Below are 23,696 nucleotides of genomic sequence, written 5' to 3' on the forward strand. Positions count from 1 at the left end.
GAGCATGCAGGAGCCATGGAACTTCCCTTCTTGAGAAACCCCTGACGGTGCAATGATGGTGTTAATTCATCACTCCTAGGCTGGGATTTACAGGGAAATATTGTTTCACCATAACTGCATCAGCCCAACCTCGGAGTAATGCAAACCTCTCTGGATTTAATGTTTATCTTGTTGCATAGGTAATGGAAAACACAAAATTTCATGGCCTTGTCAATCAGGACCCCATCCCATGGCCCAGCCCACATTTTTGGTCAAAACCCATCTGGTGCTCATTGCCTGGAGGCTGACTTAGGGACCTCCCTGTGTTGCTCCTATAACCAAAATGGGGTTGGATTACCAGGAAACAACTTGGTTTGATTTGTGGTGCTGTCAGCAAGGATGAGCCTGGAGAAAATTTCAAGGGGAATTACAAAATCTGAATACTTTTCCTTTCAAAAAATAAGGGCACAATTCACACCAGCCTGTTCAGGTGGGGAGGAGATCATCTCACTTGTATTTTGCAGCACTAATTCATTAAACACTGTTTCCAATCCATTAATCTACTCCATCCCTTATGTTGCAGGGATTTAAAGACAGCCAGTGATTTTCCCTTACTCTCAGTATGTTTCACTAAGGCTTCATCTTATTTCGATGGGGTAAAGATTAACTTTTAATGCCTGAGTACTGGGCAGTTTATTTATTTGTGGAGCAGGCTTTGCACATCCCAATCTCATTTGGGGTCTCCAGGGGATGGTCTAGTTCCCAGAAGTAATCCCAAATATCTTTTCTAAACAGAAACCCAACTCTGGCTGAGCATTAAGGACAAGGGAGGCATTCATTTTGGGAAGGTTTTATTTCACAAATAATTCATAAATCAAAAGAAAATGGAGGGGTAGGGAGGAAAGATATTTTACAATTCGGTATTTAGAAAAAAAAAAAATCTAGTTTATAAACAACCACGGCCCCTTGATAAACATGCAAAGGCACACAAAAATTTACATGTAACTTTTATACATAGGAAGTAAAATACATCATTTTTCATAGAAAAAAAAAAAGCAATTCTATGAACTGGCCCTAAATATTTAGACTGCACAAGTGACCAGCTGGAGCCTCCTCAACCAGATGTTGGCTGAAGGTCTTTGAAAGAAGGAAAGAGTGGAGCCAAGGCCCCCCAGCACAGCGGCGGCAGGGGAAGCGCCGCGCTCTGGATTTCAGCCTGCTTGTGTTTCCTGGAGATTTGGCTGAGCCAGATGTTCTGCAATGACAATGTCATTGCTTCCAAATCCCAAATGATTGGAAAAGAACAACCAGGCAGCATCAGCTTTGCCGAGGGTTTAAGCAGGCTGCACCTGGATGCTTCAGGTGCCTACAAATCTGCTGAGCTGGGGCTGAGGAGGAACGGGCCTGGTGAGATACGGACGTGATGCATCATGAAGCTGCACTGAAATATAGCAGGATGAGAAGTGTTTTGGTATCAGAAATAAAATCTGTCAATATTTGGCTAAAAACTGGTACTGTCCCACCTATTTATGAATAGCTAGCACACGTGATTGCAAGTCATTGATAGGTCATGACTGCCTTGGAGGACCTGATCGCCCCTAATTCTGGTGGAGGTATGTTTAAATTAATAGCACCCAGGACCTTGAATAATATTTGTGTAGTAAAGTCACAATTTCTCTTTTGTACAACAAGTATAAAAATAAACAGATACAGACTTAAATTAACATCGGTTTCTAGAAATCCAAACCAGTTGGCTGAAGACAAAAATACGCAATTGTAACTTGAATTAAGGATTTTAGGATATTTCTGTTGGAATAATAACCCTTCCCTTGTCCCCTCTTCGTCACCTAGGTACATCCCCAGCTGTTTGGATTTTTATGTGCTCACAGTAATCCCCTGGGTTTTACTCCAAGAGCCCTCACATTTCTTTCCATCACCTTCCATCTGTAATTTTCATGGATTCTACATTAACATCGAGGTGTTTTATGTGCTTTTGCAGTCCCCATGAACCTGACTGCATCTCTCACTCTCTCCAATTCAATTCATAGCCCATTTGGCCCAGGATGTCCCAGATCCTTGCTGCAGTGTTGGATGGGCTTGAACCAGACCATGCACATGTTTCACAGTGGGCAGAAACAGGGAAGCTTTTCCTCACTGCCAACATCTCAAACACTCCCAACCAGCAGCTTTTCTAGGATATGTTCCAGCTGTTTTTAACATCGATTTACTTAGTAAGAAAAAGAAATAGGTCGGCTTTCCTATCTAAAGTCAATACTGTACACCTTGGAAGACGATACTACATAAACAAAGACGACACGAAGAGTCACTTCTCTCTATCCAACCCAAAAGTAGGTTTTCTGTGCAGTATTTTTTGAGACAATGCAAAACAGCTCCAATTTCAGATTTTACGAAAGGTCTCTTTTCAAATTCAGATTTTACGGAGAAATAATCCCCAGTGGTGAGACAAACTGAGTGACAAATGCCATTTAAATGTCATTTCCTTGCTGATTTCATGGTGTTTACAGAATTAAAGAAGTGTGTAATCATATAAATGCTTTTGGTCTCTGTTTTGAAAGAGCTTGATGAGATGGCTCTTGTATCTGCCTAGATTAAACCAAATATGTTCTGGGTGTAAGAGCAGCTGTGAGACATCTGCCAGATAGAGGGAAATACTCCCCCAACTTGTTATCCAATATTACAATTCAGTTATTGAGCAGAAGAACTGTGCATTTACAAGAACTGAAGAACTACTCTTGACCTTGTCTTCTCATGACTGATGAAGTTACTGGACGTTTGTGTAAAAAAACTCACCAGATTTGTGTTTAGACCAATCCTAAAAATTAATTTCCAATGTGAAGCAGAGAACATTCTTCTGCCTTAAGAAAGCAGGCCATGCTAGGCCCTTCTCTTCACTTTGAAATGCATTTGGGTGCACGTCATGACAGAAATATCAAAATATGGAATATCATCATTACAACACCTATGAGTTTTGCAAAACCCACCATCCTGGATAGCAAATGCTCACGGGTACAGCATTTACACTGAAAGTGGGCATCTGTTGGCTTCACAAACTGGACAGGAAAAATTAATCTACCCCAATTTATGTCATATCTTTAAAGTCTCAAAACTGCACACACCACAAGGAGCTTCACAAAGGAAAAGTGACCCTGCTTCCTACAGATGCAACCATTCCTAGCAGAAATAAGATTAATTTTATCACTACTTAACTACTATAAAACAACCAGCACTGCTGTATAAACCAATACACTGCATTTAACTGAAGTTATGGCGTGGAGTATAGGATGAGATGTGCCAGCACAGGAGCCCAAATTCTCTGACTTCTCAGAGGTTGCCAGACTTGCAAAATACCTGGGAGTGTTTGACCAGCAAACACTAAACCTGCTCTTTGGATTATCTGGTGGCCTCATTTTCTGCAGTGAGGATCTCTGCCACCATTTTACACCCTGCTCCAGGCCCATAAAACCTTGATTTTGGCTGCCAAGAACGACCCCAACCACCCTGGTTCGAGGTACCCTGCCATGGTGCCACAGCAGCCTCACACAGCGGTGCTGCTGCACACCACCTCGGTGGGAAAACACCACATTTTATCCTCTTTTGCACAGAAACCATCCAACATACACAAAACCACTCTATCTAAGCCCATCCTCTCCCCAAACGATGCAACTTCTCAATGAGTTTCTCATTTCAAAGTGTCCAGCGCCTGGACAGCCACTCACTCCCAAGTCCGCTTGGCCACGCTCATCCTCACACCCATCCCAGGAGAAGCTTCACACCCTAAAAACACCATCCAGGGCCAGGCTGAGATCCCTGCATCTGCTGCACATGGAGCCGCCGCTGTTCTGTGTAGCAACACCTCTGGTAAAATGAAACTTAGAACAGTTTATGGTCACTGAATGCCCCTAGAGAAACAAAAACACGAGACGAAAAGATACAACGCTGCACAGGTGCGATGAGATGCCAACAGCTGAGTCAGAACCTGGGGTCTTTTTTGGGGTTCTTTTTTCCCCTTTTCTTTTGGAGTTCCCTGAAGGAGATTGGCAAGGAGGGTACGGGCAGAGCTGATGCTGTTCAGAGGAGCTTTGGCGTCTCCGGAGATCAACAGAGCGCTCTCCCAAAGAAACCTGCACCTTCCCTGGGGGTTTACTGCTTCACAGCAAAGATTCGGAAGGCGTTCCCGTCTGAAGGATTCTTCAAGCTGGAGACAAAGAAAAGGAAAAGAAAACAAACATGGAATGAACCAAATGAAGACACCACAGGACCCAAACAGGCAACTCTGAATTTCTCTTATCTCTTTCCTACCAGGAACAGGAGAAAGATAGCAGATGAAATAGAAGTGGCACGAATCCATGGTTTCACCTCTTTTTTTTTTTATGTTTTCAATCCAAATCTGTAGTGCTAATGCCAACAAAAGGAGCTGGAAGACAACAGACTCTCTTACAGCCCTAGCTTTTATCCAGGGAACACTGTGCTTCCTTGTGCGAAGATTCAGGCATAAAGAGGAATGTGTTTTCCTTAAAAAACAGTTGTCAAATAGGCAGGCAGGTCCTGGCTTGGCTGCTAGTGCTGGCAGTAGGAATAGCCAGATCAGCTCACATTAAATGACAATAAATATGGATATTCATTTTCAGTTTCCAGAGGTGTCCCCAGATGCTGAGACTCCAAGCTGCTGGGGATGGCTCTGTGCATGGGGAGAGGGGGTATTTCTATTCCCAGGTCCTACTGCGCTGAAAAAACCCAGGAAAAATACAAAATTTCATATTCCCATAAAATAAACATTGCAACAAGGGTAAGGACTCAGTAAATCCTAAAGGGAATCCTTTCCCATCCCTGTCTGGGTGTGTATCTTTACCCAGGGTTATTTCCAGTGTCCTAAAGGGTAAGTGTTCACCTTAATCTTGGAAAAGCTATTTCACTGTCTGGTGGATCTCACAGCATGAAGTTGTTCCTTATTGCCAAGTGTAAATAACACTTTCCAAATCTTCATCCCTGCTGTGAGAATGTCTCTGGTTTCCCTCACCTCCCAGATCAGCACTGGCTGCTCATATTGCACATCCCTGAGAGTGGTGGGATTTATTCTTAGCTAGGGCACAGTTTGCCATCCCAGTAAAAAGTCGCCTTTGAGTATAAAAGATAAGTGAAAGCAAGACTGAGAGAGAAAAAAAATTCAAAGGAACAGGAGGTTTTTCACCTAAATCCAATTTGTCGAGTTGGAAAATGCTGACCATGATAATCTATTCGAAACCTGCCATATTTAACACCTATAGCTTTCCTGTGTTACCCTGTTTTTATTTCCTGAGATACTCTAAAGCATTCTGGAATTTCCATTACTAGAATAAAGCCAGCAAACTTGATAGAACTTCTTATGATCTTCATAAAAGAAGAACTACACAGAGCAGACAGAGTTAGTAATGACCAAACCCCCCCAACTGTGGGAAATTCTGAAAGGATTGCTCTGAGAAATCAGTGCCGTCACACCAATATCTGAAAAAAATACATAACAGATTGAAAGTGAAGTTTCAAATTAGACAGGATTGGATGAGCTGTGACTGGACTGTTTTGATCATGAGGAGGTACAGGATTTCGGAAGCACAGATGTGCAACTGGTCACTGAAATGTGCAAATTTTGCCCAAGAGAGACTACAAAAAAACTACAAGGGCGGCAAATTCATCTTCAAAAAGTGTTTGATCATGTCTCAAGAGGTTAATTTTCTCATACTTCTTTCAAAGAGAATAGGGGACATGAATCACCCAATACAACTTAATCCCACACCCCAGGATTGAATGGAAATCCAAATTAGAAACCCCAAATCATGATCCAGGCTGAAAACTGAAAATACCCGTGCTCATCTCCTGATGTGTCAAACACACAGCAAAACGTATTAATATGGCCTTGTGCTGTAACAAAACCAAGCAAGGCTTAACAACATCTCCCACCTTCCACAGGAACCTGAACGCAGCTCCTGCCTGGGGGGAGGTAAGAGCAGGACAACACGCTCTATTTGTTGGGGTGTCACAATTCACAGTGACACTGGGGAGCCACGTCTGTCCAAGCCACCAGCCTGTCGAGCTGATATGTGCCGACTTTCACAGGCAGCTGAACCCGCCGTGGAAAAGAAGAGGAAAGCACAAAGCAAAAAATTCCCACCTCTCTGACTGGACGCCGTTCTTTAGGGAGCCAACGTAAGCTTTCTTCTTTTCTACAGGCATCACGTCCACAAAGCCGCCTCTTTCATCCGAAATGACCCCTGCGTGCACTGCAGTTTTGCAGATACTGGAGCTCTGAAAAATATTCAGTATTTTGATTTACACACTGTCTGTATTTTATATACGAAGATTTGTCAATTCCATAAACACCAAGAGAAGCAGGGAACAGAAAAAGAAATGGTTATGAAACAACTTTATCCCTCTTTTGGACATACAAGGGACGAGATCTTGCAGGTGTGTCATAATGCCTGGGTGAAAGAAAATCCACAACCACCACAGAGGACAAGCAAACAGTGTTTCCATCATTCTGAGGTGGAGCTGCACCTGTAAGATCATCATAGAATCATGGAATGGTTTGGGTCAGAAAGGACCTTAAAGCTCATCCACTTCCACCCCTACCCTGAGCAGGGACAACTTCCACCATCCCAGGTTGCTCCTAGCCCCATTCAACCTGGCCTTGGACACTTCCAGAGATCCAGGGGCAGCCACAGCTTCTCTGAGTAACCTGTGCCAGGGCCTCCAGACCCTCACAGGGAAGGATTTCTTCCCAATATCCAGTCTAAACCCACACTTCTTCATCTTATCCAGGGCCAAGACTGAATTAAGGACAACTTCCCAGCCAGTGCCTCTTGGGACTGCACCAGAGAAACCTCTAAGGTGAAACTCTGTGCTAGTGACCTCAGCAAAGGTTATTCACACCACTGCTTGGAAAGGAAATGCTTCTCCTGAATTAAGGTAAATGACCACAATTATGTGAGAGAGTTCACATCCCTCTTTCTAGGAAGGACAGAAGGGCTGCACCCACTGAGTTTGCACCATTGTAGTTTTTGGACGTGCATTACCCCCTAAGACAGCACCAAGTGTGGAGGGAGATTAATGCTTCTGGAAAGACTAAAGTTTCTCTCTTGCACGTACCAGAAGAGCTCTAGTAGAGCTGGAGGAACACAAAACAGTAGCAACTGATGACTAAGCCCCCAAAGCATCCAGGAAAAGGGAGCAAAAGCAGAGAAGGCTGAGGGATAGAGTAAACTTGGCCATCAGTTCTCTGCAGGGTTTACATACAGCAAGCTGGAAGAACAGAAAGGAAAAACCAGCTTTGCAGAAGGAACTGTTGCAGGTGAAAATCCCAACCCCAGAAATGCCCTGACTGCTAAAAATCCAAGTACCACAAAACCAGTTCCAAGTGCAAATGCTCCCATTGCATATGTACAGCATGGCCCATGCTGCTGCCTTCTCACAACCATATATGGCAGCTTTGCCTTGCACCCTATATATTTATCACTTTGGATGGCCTATCTCTTGGCAGCTCTCTGAGTTTTGAGTGCCAGTTTGGTGTTTTGCTTCTATATATGGTCAAGGGAGCAAGGGAATGCTGTGTTTGGAAGATATGCAGTGAATTCGCCCAAATATGCGGTGGGAAATCTGTAAATCTAAAACTGCCTCATAAAATTAAACTGTCCTGGATCAATTTGCAACACTCTCCACTGGGAGACATCCTAAACAATGTTCTTTTCAAAGCATTCCTGTTATGTTTTTTTCCAGGACTTGCTGTTCCGCCGCTTACTCAAAGCTTTGACCAACAGACTTTTTATTGCCTTACCCAAACCTCCTCTTATCACTCTGTTGGATTACAGCCCTCTCATGTCCCAGGTCGGGCTGTGCTTTGATGAATTGATTGCAGAGCTTTTAGAAGGTGAGGTATTACAAGAATAAGGCCTTCCCTTTCAAGTTCAGGGGTACAGCACTATGGACAATACAAGAGCTCTCCATGGTGAAGCCCCTGGGGATGCTCTGAGACCAATTCCTGATTAAAAGAGCTCCAGGGCACACACCATAAAATGACAATACACTTGAGAATAGGTCATTAACAATATTCTCTGACCACCCAGAATTTCCTCATTAGTGTGACTGGTTTAATCATTAAATTCATATTTCCTGAGAGCTGACTCCCAGTTTGGTTTGCTCTGGTGACAAACTCCTGCCTCCATACAGGTCATCCATCCATCCTCCTCCAAGCAATCACTGCACAACTGAGGATAAAAACCTTATCTCAAAAGTGGGGAAGTTGTTCTCTTTCCTGGCTCCACAGGGCTCCTGAGCAGGGATGGGGATGGGTTTCCCTTGCAGGATTATGTCACACCAGGAGCCAGGCAGAGTGACAAATGACAGAGTCTCATGAAACATAAAAGCTCTTTCACAACCTTCATAAAGGTCCTCGGGTGTTTCCGCAGCTCCAGCATCAAGGCCAGGTTGGACAGGGTTTGGAGCAATCTGGTCTGTGGGAGGTGTCCCTGCCCGTGGCAGGGGGTGGAACTGGATGAGCTTTGAAGTCCCTTCCAACCCAAACAATTCCATGGTTCTATGACCACCCCAGAACCAGGCCTGTCCACTTTTACCATTGCATATTTCTTGCATTTTATTCATTTACCCCAAAATTCAAGTCTCCTCTATGCCCCTGTTCCACAGTCTTACTAACTTCCTCATGAACAATTCCCTGAACTGCTTTTTACAGCACAGTGCAGACTGGAAATGGGGTTAAATGCTTCATTTTCTTTCAGATAACTTCACAGTTGGAGCAGAAGTCCTCCCAAGGGCCATGAAGGTGCCACACCAAACAGGAAGTTGGCTTCTCAAATCCCTCTCACAAGACCAGCACTTGTCACACGCAGCTCATTGCCTGCTTTAATCATTCCTCAGCAGTGGCCTTGGGTTAATTCCCAGCACAGCCCTTGCTCCCTGGGAAAAGCCTTTCCCCAAATTCTCCCTGTGTGGTGTGGCTGTTTCTCTTCTCGACTTCCCATTCTGAGCATTCCCGGCATCACCACCTCTCCCTTTGCAGCACCATTCAGAGTCACCTCAAACTCTTTATCCCAGCTGGTTTCACCCGCTTTGCCACCAACCTCAACACTTTCCTAGCACCTCCACATCACCCTGTTAGCACAACAGTCCAAAAAAAGGTTAACCAAACCCCCTAGGAAGTGGCCAAATACTTTTTTATCATTATTACTTTTTGCTTTTTTCCCAAGCCACCATCCATGGCCCCGTTTATGAAACAATACCCAGGAGAGTCAGTAGGAAATGTGTTCATTAAAGGACACTAATCCTTTTGCGTCAGTGCAATGCCAGCCTGGGGTGCTGCTCCTCACCTAATACCCTTGTAATCACAGGCCCTGTTCGGGGGTGATATGAGGGAGGTTTGTCCTCCGTAGGAAAGAGAAAACTATTTCCCATTTCCTGCAGGTGGGAGCATGCAGGAGGCAGGGACTGCGGGGAGGCAGCTGCTCCATGGATTTGCCTGTGAGCTAGTCCAGGATAACCTGTTTGTGCAGCTCTACCTTCAAAAAAATTGGTCCTGAGCAAAATAAAAAATAGTGGGTTTCTTTTCAAAATTGCTTTCAAAATTGCTTCCCCAAATTACTGTATGATTCCTGCAGGATGGATTTTCTCAGCAGTCTGCAAAGCTCCAGGATGACCCAAAGCTGGGGGTCCACAATCTGCTGACTGCTTCCCCTAGGCTTTCAAAAGCCACGGTCCTACAGGCTCCAGGGCAGCCAGAGAGCTGGCATTTCTGAACACAGTTCCCAATGGAAAAAAGAAAATGAGGGAAAAAACCCAAAATAACCAGGCACCCGCAAATGGAAAAACATTGAGACCCAGTTTTTAGAGGCCTAATATTAAGAGATTTCAAGAAAATGACTCTGCTCAGTTTTAGCATCAAGCCTCTGCTCATCCCCATGAGCAGAGCTCAGAAAAACAAACCCATAAAACCAGCTCACACACTTTCTTTCCACTTCTCTGAGCTCTGTCCTGACTGCTGAGAAATTCTGTTAATCTCCCAGAAACCAGAGAGTGGAGGGAGGCCTTTTTTTGCCAACTCTATAGTGTGATGGTATGGAATAAAAGCCCTTTGGTGCTCACCTGTAAATCCTAAAATGCTTTACAAAGGTAAACAAGTGCAACCATGATTTCACAGCCAGAGCTCACAAGGCTTGGGGAGGTTAAGGGACATGCCTAAATCTCTAGGAATGAGTCAGTGCGGGAGAGTAGAAGGGCTCCCCAAACAAATACTGACCATAAGTCAAGGAGTTGTGACGTTACATGTCCAAGTCCTTCAGAACAAATCAGAGATGGAGAGCAACTCCCCAAGCCAGTTGACCCCACCTCTTGCCCCCAGATGCTCATCCCCACATGGAATAACCACAAGAGGGTTTGAATTTCTCCCCTAAACCCCAGTGTGACCCCAGCTCTGGGGCAGGACTGTCACGATATGCAGGGAAACGTCGGTACTCACATCCGCGTAAACGTTGGTGCCAAACACCGGTGCCCAGTACGACGGCTCATCCTTACAGTGGGCCGGGCAATAAATCCTAGAAAACAATATATTCAGATTTATTCCCCAGATCAGGGCTGGACAGGAAGGCGAGCTGCATTCCTGGGAGATTTCAAGTGCCTGCATATGGTCTGCAGGTGGCAACAGTGAATTTGATTATTCGCTCCCCTCAGATGACATTTGGTGGTTGCTGCAGAACTGCAAAAAGAGGGATTTGGACCAGTAGAAGAGGGATTGGTCTTTATGGCTCTTTCAAGGTGGAGTATCTGTATTTTTGCTCAATTCTGTGCACATAGATCTCTGCATGTGTTTGTGCCCCCGTGCCCTGTCACTTACTCCTGCACAGTTTCCAGAGCAAACTTCTTCCATGTTTTAAGGTGGAAAGGAAAACCACATCCAAACCCCACTAAATCCAGAAGCAAAAAGACAAAGAATGTGCAGTTGCACGCTCACACGTGAGGGTGTGCTGGGACAGGATTGTGTAGCCTGGCTGATACATTACTGAAGCCATCCAAAAACATAATGTGCACTTTCTACTGTGATGCCAAGAAAAACATGACGGCAGGAGGAAAGACGCCATCCCCAACCCCCTCCTCCAGTTCAACCAGTAAGATCAGCTCTTCTCCCACCAGCCCTTAAATTCAGGGCTCTCAGCCCCTCTGTTAAGCTGCCCCTCCTTAGGACAGAGGGTTTAAACCAAGCAGGTTTGCGTTACCTTGGGCAGTGGCTCGCTGGCTTTTTGAAGTGGCACAGCTCAGCTACTGTGGTGTAACAATCCAGAGTCTGTGCTGCCAAGATAAAAGTGGGAAGGCAAATTATTAGACCCAAAAGCTCAGGCTGCTGCAGAAAACACAAGTCAGAGCCACACAATGCATTTGGTGAGACCCATGTCCAGCTGAGAGCACCAAGAGCAAAGCTGCTCCAGCAGCAGGATCCCAGGACAGGGTTGGCCAGCTCTCCAGCAGCAACCCTACAACCACACTACAACCTGGCCTTAAAAAAGGTCACAGCTTTCAAAAGAGATAAGCAGCTGATCCACAACACGTGGTTTTGTTACAGCTCCAGATGTGGAGCCTGATTATCCTGACACCTACAGCTCCCCCTGAAAGGGGCTCAAGTAGATCCAATCAAAGGGATGACTCTGCGTGGGAGGAATTTTTCATAGATATTGAGAAAGTGGGAATTGTTTAAAAAGTAGAACAGTGTTTATTTATACCCTCATCAGAAGTGTGTGACTCACTGTTAAAAACTAATTTCACGTGTATTGTGGTTTTCATTACATTACTGCACTAGGATATTAGCCACTATTTTTTTTCCAGTTTTTGTAAGTGCTGACACTTGACCGAGGCTTTCACACATGGATGGCTCAAATTCCATCCCCTCACTATGAGCAGCTGAAATCTGGACCCCACTATGATCCATCAGCAGGAGATGCTTCTGGAATTGGCCCATTATCACCTATTTCTCTATTTTCCTCTCAGATTCCCCCAGGAAAATGAGGTGGGTGGTGGTGGAATTGCCCGTGGTGGGTGGACAGTCACTCTAAGGTTCTAGATCACCCTACACCACCAAGCCAGGGTTTAGTTGTGGTACAGAACCATTGGACACAACCTCTTAAAATGAAAAAGAGCCCTGAAAGGAATGAGGTTTTCAAGTACCCCATAAAACTCCAGCAACAATATTTTCTCCCCTCAACGTTTAAAACTTACTTGTGACTTTGGAAACCATGAATGCATTTGAAGGTTTGCTTTTCCTGTAAAACAAGCCAAAAAAAAATTATTAAAAAAACAAGCAGAGTAGAATTACTTGGATCACTGTATCTACAGAAGAGCAACAAAGATGACTGAACATCTGCTTGTATTTAAAGCAAATACCAACAGTTTTTGGTGAAGGCAGTACCTGAACGACTCCACACCGTTCCTGGTGGACTTCACAAAAGCGGGTGTCCTTCCTTTCCTCGTGATATCCACCAGCCCTCCTTTATTGTCCAGGATTCCATAATGGATTGCAGCACGACATATGCTGGAAGACTGACAAGAGATAAATAAATGATGTGTGAAATAAATCAAACAAATCTCGTTCATGGAGCTGCCCAGCTGCTACGTGAAAAATGGAGAAGAAATGAAACCACCACCAAAGCACCATGTGGAAAATAAGCTGAGTACACTCCTTTGGAATCTGGTTGTTAAATCTTCCTCTCCCAACACGGCCTGATTCTTTTATTACTATTATTTTAAGCTCTGCCTGGTTGAATGGCAAGCTTTTTTTTAAATAACAAAACCATACATTTAAACACAATTTAGAGGAAAAGCAGCATTGGAAGTGAGAGACCAGTCTGAAATATTTCCAGTTCTCGACAAAATATTCAAACCCAAAATATTTCTGCTGACGCCACTTGGAGGGGAATGGTGTCTGCAATCACAGAAGTTGCAGGGCAAAGACACATCATGGGTGATGCAGTCACGCACCAACAGTTGGAATAGGGAAACAAAACCTGATTTTACCCAAAGAAACCCTTTTATCCTCAAACTTCCTTCACCCCAAAAGTAGTGTTGATGGGAAAATGGTACCGTGCTTTATTTATCAATTATCTTACTAATTTAATATCAAGCAAATCAGCCCAAAATGTTATTTCATTACAACATTTAACAGTGGTTTTTTATATAAAGTTTCTGCTCAGACGACAGCTGCCCACATGAACAAAGAGATCTTTGTAGGAGCTGCCATCCCTCACTTTCCATGGGTGTCCACATTAAGGACAATTCCTGATAAAATCACGTCTGGAAGCACTTTGCCTTCCCAGAGTCCTTCCCTTTTTTCAACACCAAGATGAGGAAAATACAGATAATCTTTATTAGCAGTGTTTTACAGCACCACAACCGGAGAATATGAAAAGCCAAATTACACCAGAATGGCTGGCATTTCCCATTTCTGTCATTACCACTGACTCCCACAAATTACATCCACGAGCTATTAAAAGGTACTTACACTCTCGTAATAAAATGTTCCAAAGATCTTTCCCTTACTGTACAAGCAGCCAGCTGGGCACAAATACCTGGTAAAGATATGTATCTTTGAGGGTGGCGAAAAACAATTCAAGAAAAACAGAACTTTGACTCTATTTCATGTAATAGTCATTCCATTCATTTCATGTAACTCTCCCATTTTAAAAACAAGATTGCAAAATAGCTACTTTTTAAAACAGTTGCTCCACCCTCCTTAAGAGCCCGACCAATATTTAGATTCCGTGGATTTGGTTTTTCTCCAAGTGATAAACTGTCCTGTCCTTTGCAGAAACCTTAACCAGAAGTTCTTGACTGGCTGGGAGGGGACAAGCCATGAATTATTGGTCTGGCTTGGACAGCAGTGAAATACATTTAAAAAAGCTCAAAAAATGACTCTGCCAAAATTTATTAAATTATTTTGGACACCTGAAACTGTGGGTCATCGTGGCTGAATAAAATCAACCAAACCACCTTATTGCCAGGCTTGGCTGAAGGCTTGCATTAAGAGAATTTTGGGGGATTTTTTGGTTAGGTTTTGGGGGTTTTCTTAAAGAGATCTACCTAGACAGTCTCAAAAAATACACAGTACAGCCTGTTCTGAGTTTGCAAGAACTGAGTAATATTTAGATTACTTTTTCCCTCAGCACTCCAGAAAACATCAACAAAACCCTACCTGTTGCATGTTGAGCCTCTGCACTTGTCTCTCATCTTGGTTTCACAGGTAATGACTTGTGCTGGAGAGAAAAAAAAAATCAAATAAATACATTTTCTAAAAAGGAAATTGCTCAGCCTTCTTCCGAGCTGCAGAGATGAGCAACCTCCACACATCTTTCCTGGAGGTCTTTGGTGCAGCACGATAAAATCTGATTTTATCCAGCCTGGAGCAGTTGGTGCCTCTTTAGCCCTTCACCTGAGACAGGTGTCTTTGGAATATTAGCAAGGGAGATGCAGCTGACAGCTGAAGGCTTTGATTTATAGCCTGAGGTCTGCAGTCAGAACTCTCATTCTCCTTTTAATTACAGACTCTCCAGATGCTGGCAGATAAACTTGAAAAGGACCGCTGGCTTGCCCCACCTTGTTTTCTCAAAAAATGTCTTTTAATTAACAGCAGTTGGAAAACAACGAAGGAAGTACCAGCAGCTCCATAAATAACTCCAGAAATATTCCCAAGCAAGAAATAAAGAGGAAAGAAACTATAAACCCCAGAAAAGTTGTGAAGGGGGTAAAGTGCTGAGTGTAGAGTGTTTTAAATGGGAAATAAAAGCATTATTTCCTAATTTTGCTGCTGATCGAGGGGACCTTTGGTACATTGATATTTTATTGAGATAAGGAGGACGTGGACTGCTGGAGTCAGTCAGAGGATGATACAGAGATGCTCTGAGAGCTGGAGAGCTGGAGCCCCCTCTGCCCTGGAGCCAGGCTGGGAGAGCTGGGGGTGCTCACCTGGAGAGGAGAAGGCTCCAGGGAGAGCTCCGAGCCCCTTCCAGGGCCTAAAGGGGCCCCAGGAGAGCTGGAGAGGGACTGGGGACAAGGCATGGAGGGACAGGACGCAGGGATGGATGGGATATTGGGAATAAATTCTTCCCTGTGAGGGTGGGCAGGCCCTGGCACAGGGTGCCCAGAGAAGCTGTGGCTGCCCCTGGATCCCTGGAAGTGTCCAAGGCCAGGCTGGACAGGGCTTGGAGCAACCTGGGACAGTGGAAGTTGTTCCTGCCCAAGGCAGGGGTGGGATGGGATGATCTTTAATGTCCCTTCCAAACCAAACCATTCTGGTATTCTGTGACATTACTTTAACAAACAAGTAACTGTTGCAGATTGCTGTGCAGAAGGCACAAGCAGCTTTTGAGAGCTTTGCTCACCACTTCTGGCAGCTTTCTGCACAATTAGCAGTGAATTTTCACGCAGATCACCTCCCCCTCTACTCAGTTATATTTCCCCAGAGCCTCCTCATTGTTTTCCACACCTTTGCCCAGAAAGGTGCTTCAAAACTCACAGGAGCTGAAAAAGAGAAAGGCTGTGTCTTACTCATGTAGGATTCTGGGATGATTTTCTTGGGCTTGGTGGATTTGCTGAGCTTGTTTTCCGGAGGGCGGAACCGCACCGGCTTCTGCTCCGCCACCTGCAAAATCTCCACCTCGTTGGTCTCATCTGTCTCAGCAATGATGGGATCTTCATAACGGTGATCTTGGTAAAAGAGGGGATTAAAAATAATTACAGCATGCTCACATTGATGGGGAAGTTAGGTTCATGTTTTGTGGGAATGATTTAGTTGGACAAGGATCTGCTTTTCAACAGCTGGAAGTTTAAAAATACCCATTGGATGCAGCACAGGGATATTGCCAGGACACTCCTCTCCTGCTCCTCTGTACATGAAGCAGCTTTTACAGGATCTTACAATAAAGATTTGCAGGGATCCCCACTAATTAGTGAAAAAAAGCGCTGATATTCCTTCCTCTGTTTCCCACTGAGCTCTTCCCTTTGGAAGAAAACACGAATTTTCTGAAGGGCTCCTATTCCATCAGGGCATCATCCCCTTCCTTCTCCCTGCTGCAGCCCTCCTGCACCCTGGGGTTCTCCCTCAAACCCCACAAGATAAAAAATGAGAAATGCAGCGTTGCAGCAAAATAAGCCTCTGCTTTGGGCAAGTCTCCAGGGAATCTCCCTGTTTTCAAAGAGCCCAGTTCTCCGGGGAGCAAAACACTTGGGAGGAGAGAAATGACCCCAGGAGATCCCAGATGCTGGGGGTAGCATTGCTGCACTGGAGGGCTCACCTCATTAATACATTTTACTCTATCGACCTCTCTTCCAAAAAAACTTCACAGGTCAGGAAAAACCCTTCAGGATCCCCCTCCTCTCCTCCAAGGGACACGGATCACTACATTCATTTTGCAGCCATGCAAACCAATGTGGGGAGGGAGGCAAAGGCTCCATTCCCAGCCCCTGAAGGAGCAGGGCAGGCAGCCAAGCTCTGCCCACCCACGATGTCTCTGGTAAGCCCTGGAGAACATTCCCTTCCCAAACAAACCCCTCGAGGACAGGATCGCTCCTGCCCGCAGCCTGCCAGCGCTCAAAACCCCCTGGAGTTCCTGTGCCAAACCCATGGAAGCTCAGAGCTGCTTCTCCCCATCCAAGCCCTCTGTTTGCACCAGGAAAACGTGCTGAATCTGAGCTCCAGATTTGCTGCAGCTCAGAGGTTCTTGCTTTCACTGACTGACGATCTCCCACGTGTCCCCATGTCGGAATATTGAGGATGGGTAATTAAAAGGGGCAGAAAGCTGTGGCTGGTTCTAATTAGAAGCTTCCACAAGTTTTCTCCAGCCTTGTCCCCCACCCCAGAGGTGTCCCAAGCCCCCACCAGATACCTTTGTAGCAGAGGTTGTTCTGGCAGCTCCCCCCATAGCTCGGCGGGCACTCGGAGCAGGGACGGCCAGTCTTGTACGGAGCTTCTCCGATCCAGTTGCCCCTGGGAGCACAGGAGAAACAAGCACGCATCAGACACCCAAATACCCAACCAAGCCCCCAAAACCAGAAATATCATCCTGGCTCAGAGCAACTAAATAAATACTAAGCCACCAGCCTTGCAGGAAAGATGTTCCTCCTTGTTTCACCTCTAAAATGACATTTAAAGAAATTGTGTGCCGTGTCACTTTTATATTAAGTTCCAATATAAACACCGGGATCTTATGTGAATAGAAATAAATCAATGGATTACTGCATTTTGCTGAAGGAAGTCCCCAGAACAAAAGCCTGTTTTGGCACTCTGTCCTGCAAATTTTAGGGGATAAGGAGGTTGAAGGAGCCAGAGTTAAGCCGTGGATATAAACCCCTGGGTTATGCTCCTTCAGCTGCCTCCACCTATAAGGCTACATGAGGACAATGTGCACCGATGCCAGAGAGAAAAGATTAACCAGGAACTGCACAAATAGAGTATTTTTCCATCCAGCAGCCCTGAACGGATGACGTGCAAGTCGCCCAGCCTGCTGTGGGGGCTCTGTGGGAGATGGTGTTATCCCTCATGAGGAGCTGGTTGTTAAATCCCACCAAACCATGAGCAAAGTGTGCTCATCTGACATGGGGAGAGGGGCTTAGAGAACCCACCCAGGGAGCTCTGCCTGGGACATGACAGCTCCAGCCCCACACTTCTTTTTCCTTTGCATTTTTCTGCACTGTGATCCCCCGAAGTCAGATGCTCCCCAAGCCACTCCTTTTGCATAGAGCAATTTCCCTATTCCATTTTGTTTTGAAGTTTTAAATTGCCAAGGGCTCGGAGTGAGAATGTTTCTCCTATTAGCCATTAAACCAGCAAATATTAACTGCCACTGCCAGGTAGTAAACTTCTCCTGGATGTAGTAGGCAAGAAATATGATTTTCATTTTGAAATTTAATCAAACCGTGGAGCTAGTGAAATCTTGACTGCTGCAGTTATTTCAGGGTTTTTTTGGCATTCACCACCACCCCATCCCTTCCCACCCTCTGACAGCAGAGAGCAAGCCTTGCTCAGCAGCACATGCCAGCTCCATCCTGGCCATCTCCTGCTCCTCCTTTCCCTTCCCGTGGCAGGAACATCAAAGCTCCAGTCTGGCCCCAGCCTCTCATTCAGTTTTCCAGGCAACGCTCAGTAGCTTTGAACCAGCCCTGTGCTGCTGTCTAAAGAAAAAATTTAAAGCCACAACCACCAGTCTAGACTGCCTGAAATCTCTTCCCCAGATCCTGAGCTAGTTAAGCAAGCTGCCAGTTTTGGGAGAGCTGGAGAGAGCCCAGCTGCTCTGCCTTACTTGGGGGAGTAGTTGCAGACCAGGTAGACAGCATTCTCCCAGATCTCTCCCCACACATTCATCTGCTTGCAGACGTTCACAGCACAGCCAATCTTGTTGGTCGTGGCCCAGACTATCTGTAAGGGAAATGCAGATATTGAAAATAAGCAAATTACCGCAGTCTAGACGTGAGGGGATGTGGGGGGTATGGGTACAAACCCCTTTACCTGGGTGTAATGCGTGCACATGGCACCTGTGCACCTGTCTGGGCACCACGGGTTGCACTCGTGAGGATATGGGAATGTGTAATCCTTCACTTCATCATACCAAGACTGGACATGGAACGCTGGAGATCGATACCTGAGGGAGAAAAGGCAGTTGGAATCAGGATGTTCCGGTAGAAGTTTTCAAATTAAAAAAAAAAAAAACAAAAAACCAGTTTTTTCAAATGTTAAAGATGAAGGTTTAAGATTCGATATTGGGAAGGAATTGTTCCCTGTGAGGGTGGGCAGGCCCTGGCACAGGGTGCCCAGAGAAGCTGTGGCTGCCCCTGGATCCCTGGAAGTGTCCAAGGCCAGGCTGGATGGGGCTTGGAGCAACAGGGTAGTGGAAGGTGTGCCTGCCCATGGCAGGGTAGCTGGAACTGGATGAGTTTTGAGGTCCCTTCCAACCCAAACTGTTGTGTGTTTCTACAATTTTTTTCCCCTCAGATTCACAGACCTGACTCTATTATTTATAGGTTTGACACAATCCTCAAATGCTGCTGACCTGAAATGCCCTCTCACTTTTCCACACAACTACAAAATAACTTCTAGTTTGGCGGAAAGTTGTGTTTTGAAAGTAAACAGAAGTTAGGCTTTGCCAAACATCTTAAACCAAAAGCCATCATGTACCTATTTTACCACGGGGCAATTTGCTAAATCTGGAAGTTCACTCACAGCCAACACTGTAAGACCTTTGAAAGTGAGTGGGCTTTTCCTCACTCACATCCCACCAGGAGTTGGTGTGGAGTAGCTGGTGCACTGCACTCCTATCCTACCTTTTTTGGCAGCAATTTCCCCCTATGCCGAGCCCCCCATGCCCTTTGTGTAATCTCTGCCTCAGGTACCACGGTCTGTGGCAGTTCTGATGCTGTTTGTGCTGTGTTTGGGGAGCACAAATGGTGTCAAAACCACCTGCAGAAACTCATACACATTTTACTCACTTGGTACACAGTGAGCAAACAGAATGATCTGCAAACTGCACCAAACCCACCGCTTTTGATTGCTTTCAACAGCTCACACGAAGCGAGCTGCCAGAAATCCAAATGATATCATTACCAACTGGAGCTGATCCTTTCAGCCAACTTTTCATTAAAAAACATTCATTAGAAGTATTTTAAAAACATCCATCTCATGATGTCATGACGCGAATACTTTCCGAATCCTATTTTACAGGACAGGAAATGGAGGCAATCAAGTTATGGCCTGTTCCTGAAAAAGATGAGAAATCTGATTTTTCTTTCCTCTCAGGGACCGCAAAGGGAGCAAGATTGGATTTTCTTCCATCAGGAGCCCATGGCCATCCTGAGCACTGGTAGGACAGCCAAGAACAGCACGATCTTTTGACTTTGTTTCCAAGGAATTAACCATTCTACTTTCCAATCATTAGCTAATTCTGCCAACAAAAATGGGCCCAATTTTTATATCAGGCTAATTTCACACCAGCAAATTTCCTTTGCTTTCCACCAAGTTCTGTCTGATTAACTACAAACACAACTGCACTTCCACCCAGGAAATGGGCAAAAAACACTCAGGCCTCCTGAGCAAGGACAAAATGTTTGCTGTGCAAAGCAGGTTTAACCTATAACAAGCTTATAAACAGGGCTTAACAATAAACAAATTTCACTTTGAGATGGAGAGGAAAATCCATTTGGAAGCCTTAATGTCAGCTTTCCTAACTGGGTTAATGATTCTAGTTTAAAACTTGTCTTAGGAATTTGAAAAAAAAAAACCCTTCAGAGCGTTTTCAGTAAAGAAAAATCAGGAGCCAGATAAATATTTATGGAAAACACAGCAAGAGATAATTAAATTCTGAACTGAATCCAGACACAAATTCTGAGCTGAATCCAGACATTGCTCCTGAGAAACTTCAGCCTTCAGCTGGTTCTCTGCACGATGCCAGAACCCGCCTTGAAACAGCAGATTTAGGAGCAAGGGTTAAGGCTTCTGTGCCTGTTCTCCTTAAGGAGGAGTGACCTTAAGCATGTTACAGAGGAGTTACTCCGAGGTCCAGATGGATGGAGGAGCCCAAATCAAAGCTGGTTTCCTGAGGAGTGTCAGTGGGAGGTGGCTGCAGGCGCTACCACCATAACCATCCCACTGAAGCCATCACAATTAATGACCCCCAGCTCTTCTCCCATCTCCCCAGTGCTCCACCAAGCATCAGAGCAAAGCTTTCCAGCTGTCTCTAAAGGAGGACCCATAAACTGCTCTTTACAATGATCCTGTAGCACCCCAAGTCTTACCTGCCCCAGTGAACCGCCAGGTTCTGCCCAATTGACCTGATGAGGTCACTGGGCCCGTGGTCCCAGATGCACTCCTGAGCCCAAGCGTGCGCTGACCGCTCCAGCTCCTCATCCCAGGTCTTCAGGGTGTGGGGAGAGAAAAGAACAGGTCAGTTTTTCATCTCAGACTTACTAGATCGAGAGATTAAACCAACAGCAGTTAGTGGAGAAAGACTAAGGTACAGATCGCCCCCCATGTCCAGCCTGTCCTGGTGAAGCCAGCACATTTCTGCGCTAAAATCACATTTTTCAACAAGTTCCCCTGCCATGAAAGTCCAGGGCACTAAAGGATCTATGATTTTCCCCAGGTGATGCCATGCTTCTGAGGAAATGCTTCACTCAGGTCATCAGAAAACACACAAACCCACGTGGGAAGACCTCAAGAACACATCTAGACCAACCACCCTAAACCAGAAGATATTCTTGGCAGTTGTTTTTCTAATATGTTTTAAAAAAATTAAAAATTAAAACTCGAGGTTGGAGATCCCATGATCTCCAACATGACACATATTTCTGAGTCCTGCAAGCATTCTAGCAAACAGTCAGTGCTTTGATGTATTTCAGCATGATTTTTCATCTGTTGTCCTTCCTGTTGGGGTATCTCCAGGCTTTCCCATCAAGGGGAACTCCAGCAGTGGAGAGCTGTTGGAGTGGAGAGCTCCACTACCTCCACCACCACACAGCTGGAGATCTTTGGTCCAACCTTTCAATCAAGGAGTGTGGGTCTGAGGCTCCCAGTCTCACCTCCCCTTCTCCTTTCAGAATAACTGAGAGTCCACCGGTGGATCCAGTCAAATACATCAGAGGTGGCAAAGTCCCAGGGTTTTTAAGCTTTTTCCACTCTCACTGAAGCAGGCATCACGTTAGAAGTGACAAATCCCATTTCTGTTCCCACTGAGGGCAGGATGCTGGGGTGAGATCACTCCTCATCGAATATCACCCAGTTGTGAGCCAAAGGAGAGCTCCAACATGACACAAAGGCAAACAGGAAAGCAGCTCTGCTGGCTCTGCTGCCCAGGAGAGTATTTGTTCTAAAGTCCAGACTTACTGGGCCCAGCAGCCAGTGCTCTGAATTCATTGTGTAATTACTGACAGCTGCTCTATTCAGAGCAGCCTTTAGAGGATAATTCACTGGATAAAAAAAATAGTACCACACATTCCTACAAATAAAACCAAAGAGAAGAGAGGTCTTGTAATGTGCATCCAGCCCATCCACGTGCCAGCATGAGACTGTCCTCTCTGGACATTTACCATCACAACCAGCTGCTCTTTCCAAGTCCTGTCTTCTCCAGAAGAAAAGCAATTTCTGATCTCAAACATTTCAAAGGACCTGTCAGAGACTGGAGGGCTGCAGGGCATCCAGGCTCTCAAACACGTTTAAAAACCATTCTGAGTGAGTATCTGGACACAGTCTCGGGCAGTTACAGCTGGGATGAGGAAGGACTCTGCATCCCTAGATAAGACAACAGGAAAATGCAGTGTCTCCTGGACTTGGTGCGTGTCCACTATCTCAGTGAGGCAAACATGACCTCATCCCACTGAGCTCACAGCCCAGGCCTCCCAGAACAGCTTATCATGAAGCACTCTCAGCAAACCAGATTCCAGCAGCAGCCCAGAGCTGCCCCGAGCTCGCCAGCTCAGCTTTGGACTGAGCAGTGACCGAGCAAATCCATGTCAGTCTGCAAAACCCATGGACACAGCTCTGACACAGGGAGCAAAATTATTTTCCTTCCCAGCCCTCCAGCTCACTGAAAGTGAGGGGATCAGACCCACCACACATTCCCAACCCTCTCACAGCCGTGGCGAGGCCCAGCTTTCTGTGGTGTCCCCCTTTGTGCACCCGGCAGTGACCGGCCACAGCACAAAAGCCACAGAAACTCTCCCAAGACGCTCCGCACTCCGAGCTCCTCAGACTCCCACCCAGCTTTATTCCCTGCAGCCCCGGAGGCAGGGATGTTCCAAATCTCCTAATTTAATGCAGAGACCTCCTGAGCAAAAGGCCATTAAATGGGAATTAATGCGAGCATACGCGTTAGGTCTCCCTTTGGTGCCTGCGGATAAAATAAATGAACTCGGGCAAAAGACACTCAGCAGGTAATTGGGAAGGAGCTCCATCTCTGCACGGCTTTTTGCTGCAGGAGGAGAGCAGCTCGTTCTGCAGGCATCGGATTACAAAGCCATCCCATCTAAATTAGAGCAGTTATTTGCCACTTGCTTCTCAGACGCGAATGCAGTCAGGGGGCTGGAATTATTTCAGAGCAATAAACATAGGGGGAAAAAGAAAAGAGATTTCAGACTTTCCCAGCTACACTTGCAAGAATTCTTTATGCCAATATTCATAGCAGTATCTAGGAGGACAACAGAAGCCAGAGGGGCAACGAGCCTGTGCTCAGCTTCCTTCAGAAGCAGAGGTCGAGAGTCCTTCGGGGATGTGTGATTCCAAGTGATTTAGAACATGGACTCTGTTTTTTCACTCCTGTGAGTTTATAATGGCCTTTCAAAGTGGAGTGTACAGTGCATATGTAAAATAGATGCATATGTACAAGACATATATTGTACCACAACTTGTAGGTTCAGATTTAATGATGCATCCCACAAGGAGTCTGCTCACTCAGCCTAACAAGTTCGCAAACCTAAAGCCAGACACCTGAATTGCAGTGATCGGGTTACTCGCTCATTTTCCTCCCCAGCTCAGAATTTCTGCAGTACTGGCAGCTTCCTTTTTAAAGTGGCACCAAACTCCAGGACTGACATGTCCTGGCAGAGGCTTGGAGATGCTTTTTGCTAACTCCCACAGAAACACCATCCCATCCCGACAGGGAGAGCCACCACCCTACCGTTGAGAGGAAGGATGCATA

General features: G+C 45.6%; 1 protein-coding gene across 1 annotated transcript in view; it reads right to left on the reverse strand.

Moving 5' to 3' along the window:
• Positions 1 to 813: 813 nt before the first annotated feature.
• The window catches only part of CRISPLD2 (cysteine rich secretory protein LCCL domain containing 2), a 30,743-nt gene continuing 7,860 nt past the window's right edge, over positions 814 to 23,696 (reverse strand). Inside the window, exons 4-16 of the mRNA XM_048316838.1 lie at positions 20,800 to 20,918; positions 18,521 to 18,653; positions 18,315 to 18,430; positions 16,902 to 17,002; positions 15,565 to 15,723; positions 14,213 to 14,273; positions 13,523 to 13,589; positions 12,434 to 12,564; positions 12,244 to 12,287; positions 11,250 to 11,322; positions 10,496 to 10,571; positions 6,146 to 6,279; positions 814 to 4,195 (exon numbers count right to left, since the gene is read on the reverse strand). Coding sequence (XP_048172795.1) covers positions 4,141 to 4,195; positions 6,146 to 6,279; positions 10,496 to 10,571; positions 11,250 to 11,322; positions 12,244 to 12,287; positions 12,434 to 12,564; positions 13,523 to 13,589; positions 14,213 to 14,273; positions 15,565 to 15,723; positions 16,902 to 17,002; positions 18,315 to 18,430; positions 18,521 to 18,653; positions 20,800 to 20,918 — 1,269 coding nt within the window. The 3' untranslated portion in view covers positions 814 to 4,140. The remainder of the gene's footprint in view (positions 4,196 to 6,145; positions 6,280 to 10,495; positions 10,572 to 11,249; positions 11,323 to 12,243; positions 12,288 to 12,433; positions 12,565 to 13,522; positions 13,590 to 14,212; positions 14,274 to 15,564; positions 15,724 to 16,901; positions 17,003 to 18,314; positions 18,431 to 18,520; positions 18,654 to 20,799; positions 20,919 to 23,696) is intronic.

Source organism: Corvus hawaiiensis, chromosome 12, assembly GCF_020740725.1.
Source record: "Corvus hawaiiensis isolate bCorHaw1 chromosome 12, bCorHaw1.pri.cur, whole genome shotgun sequence".
Lineage (NCBI taxonomy): Eukaryota > Metazoa > Chordata > Aves > Passeriformes > Corvidae > Corvus > Corvus hawaiiensis.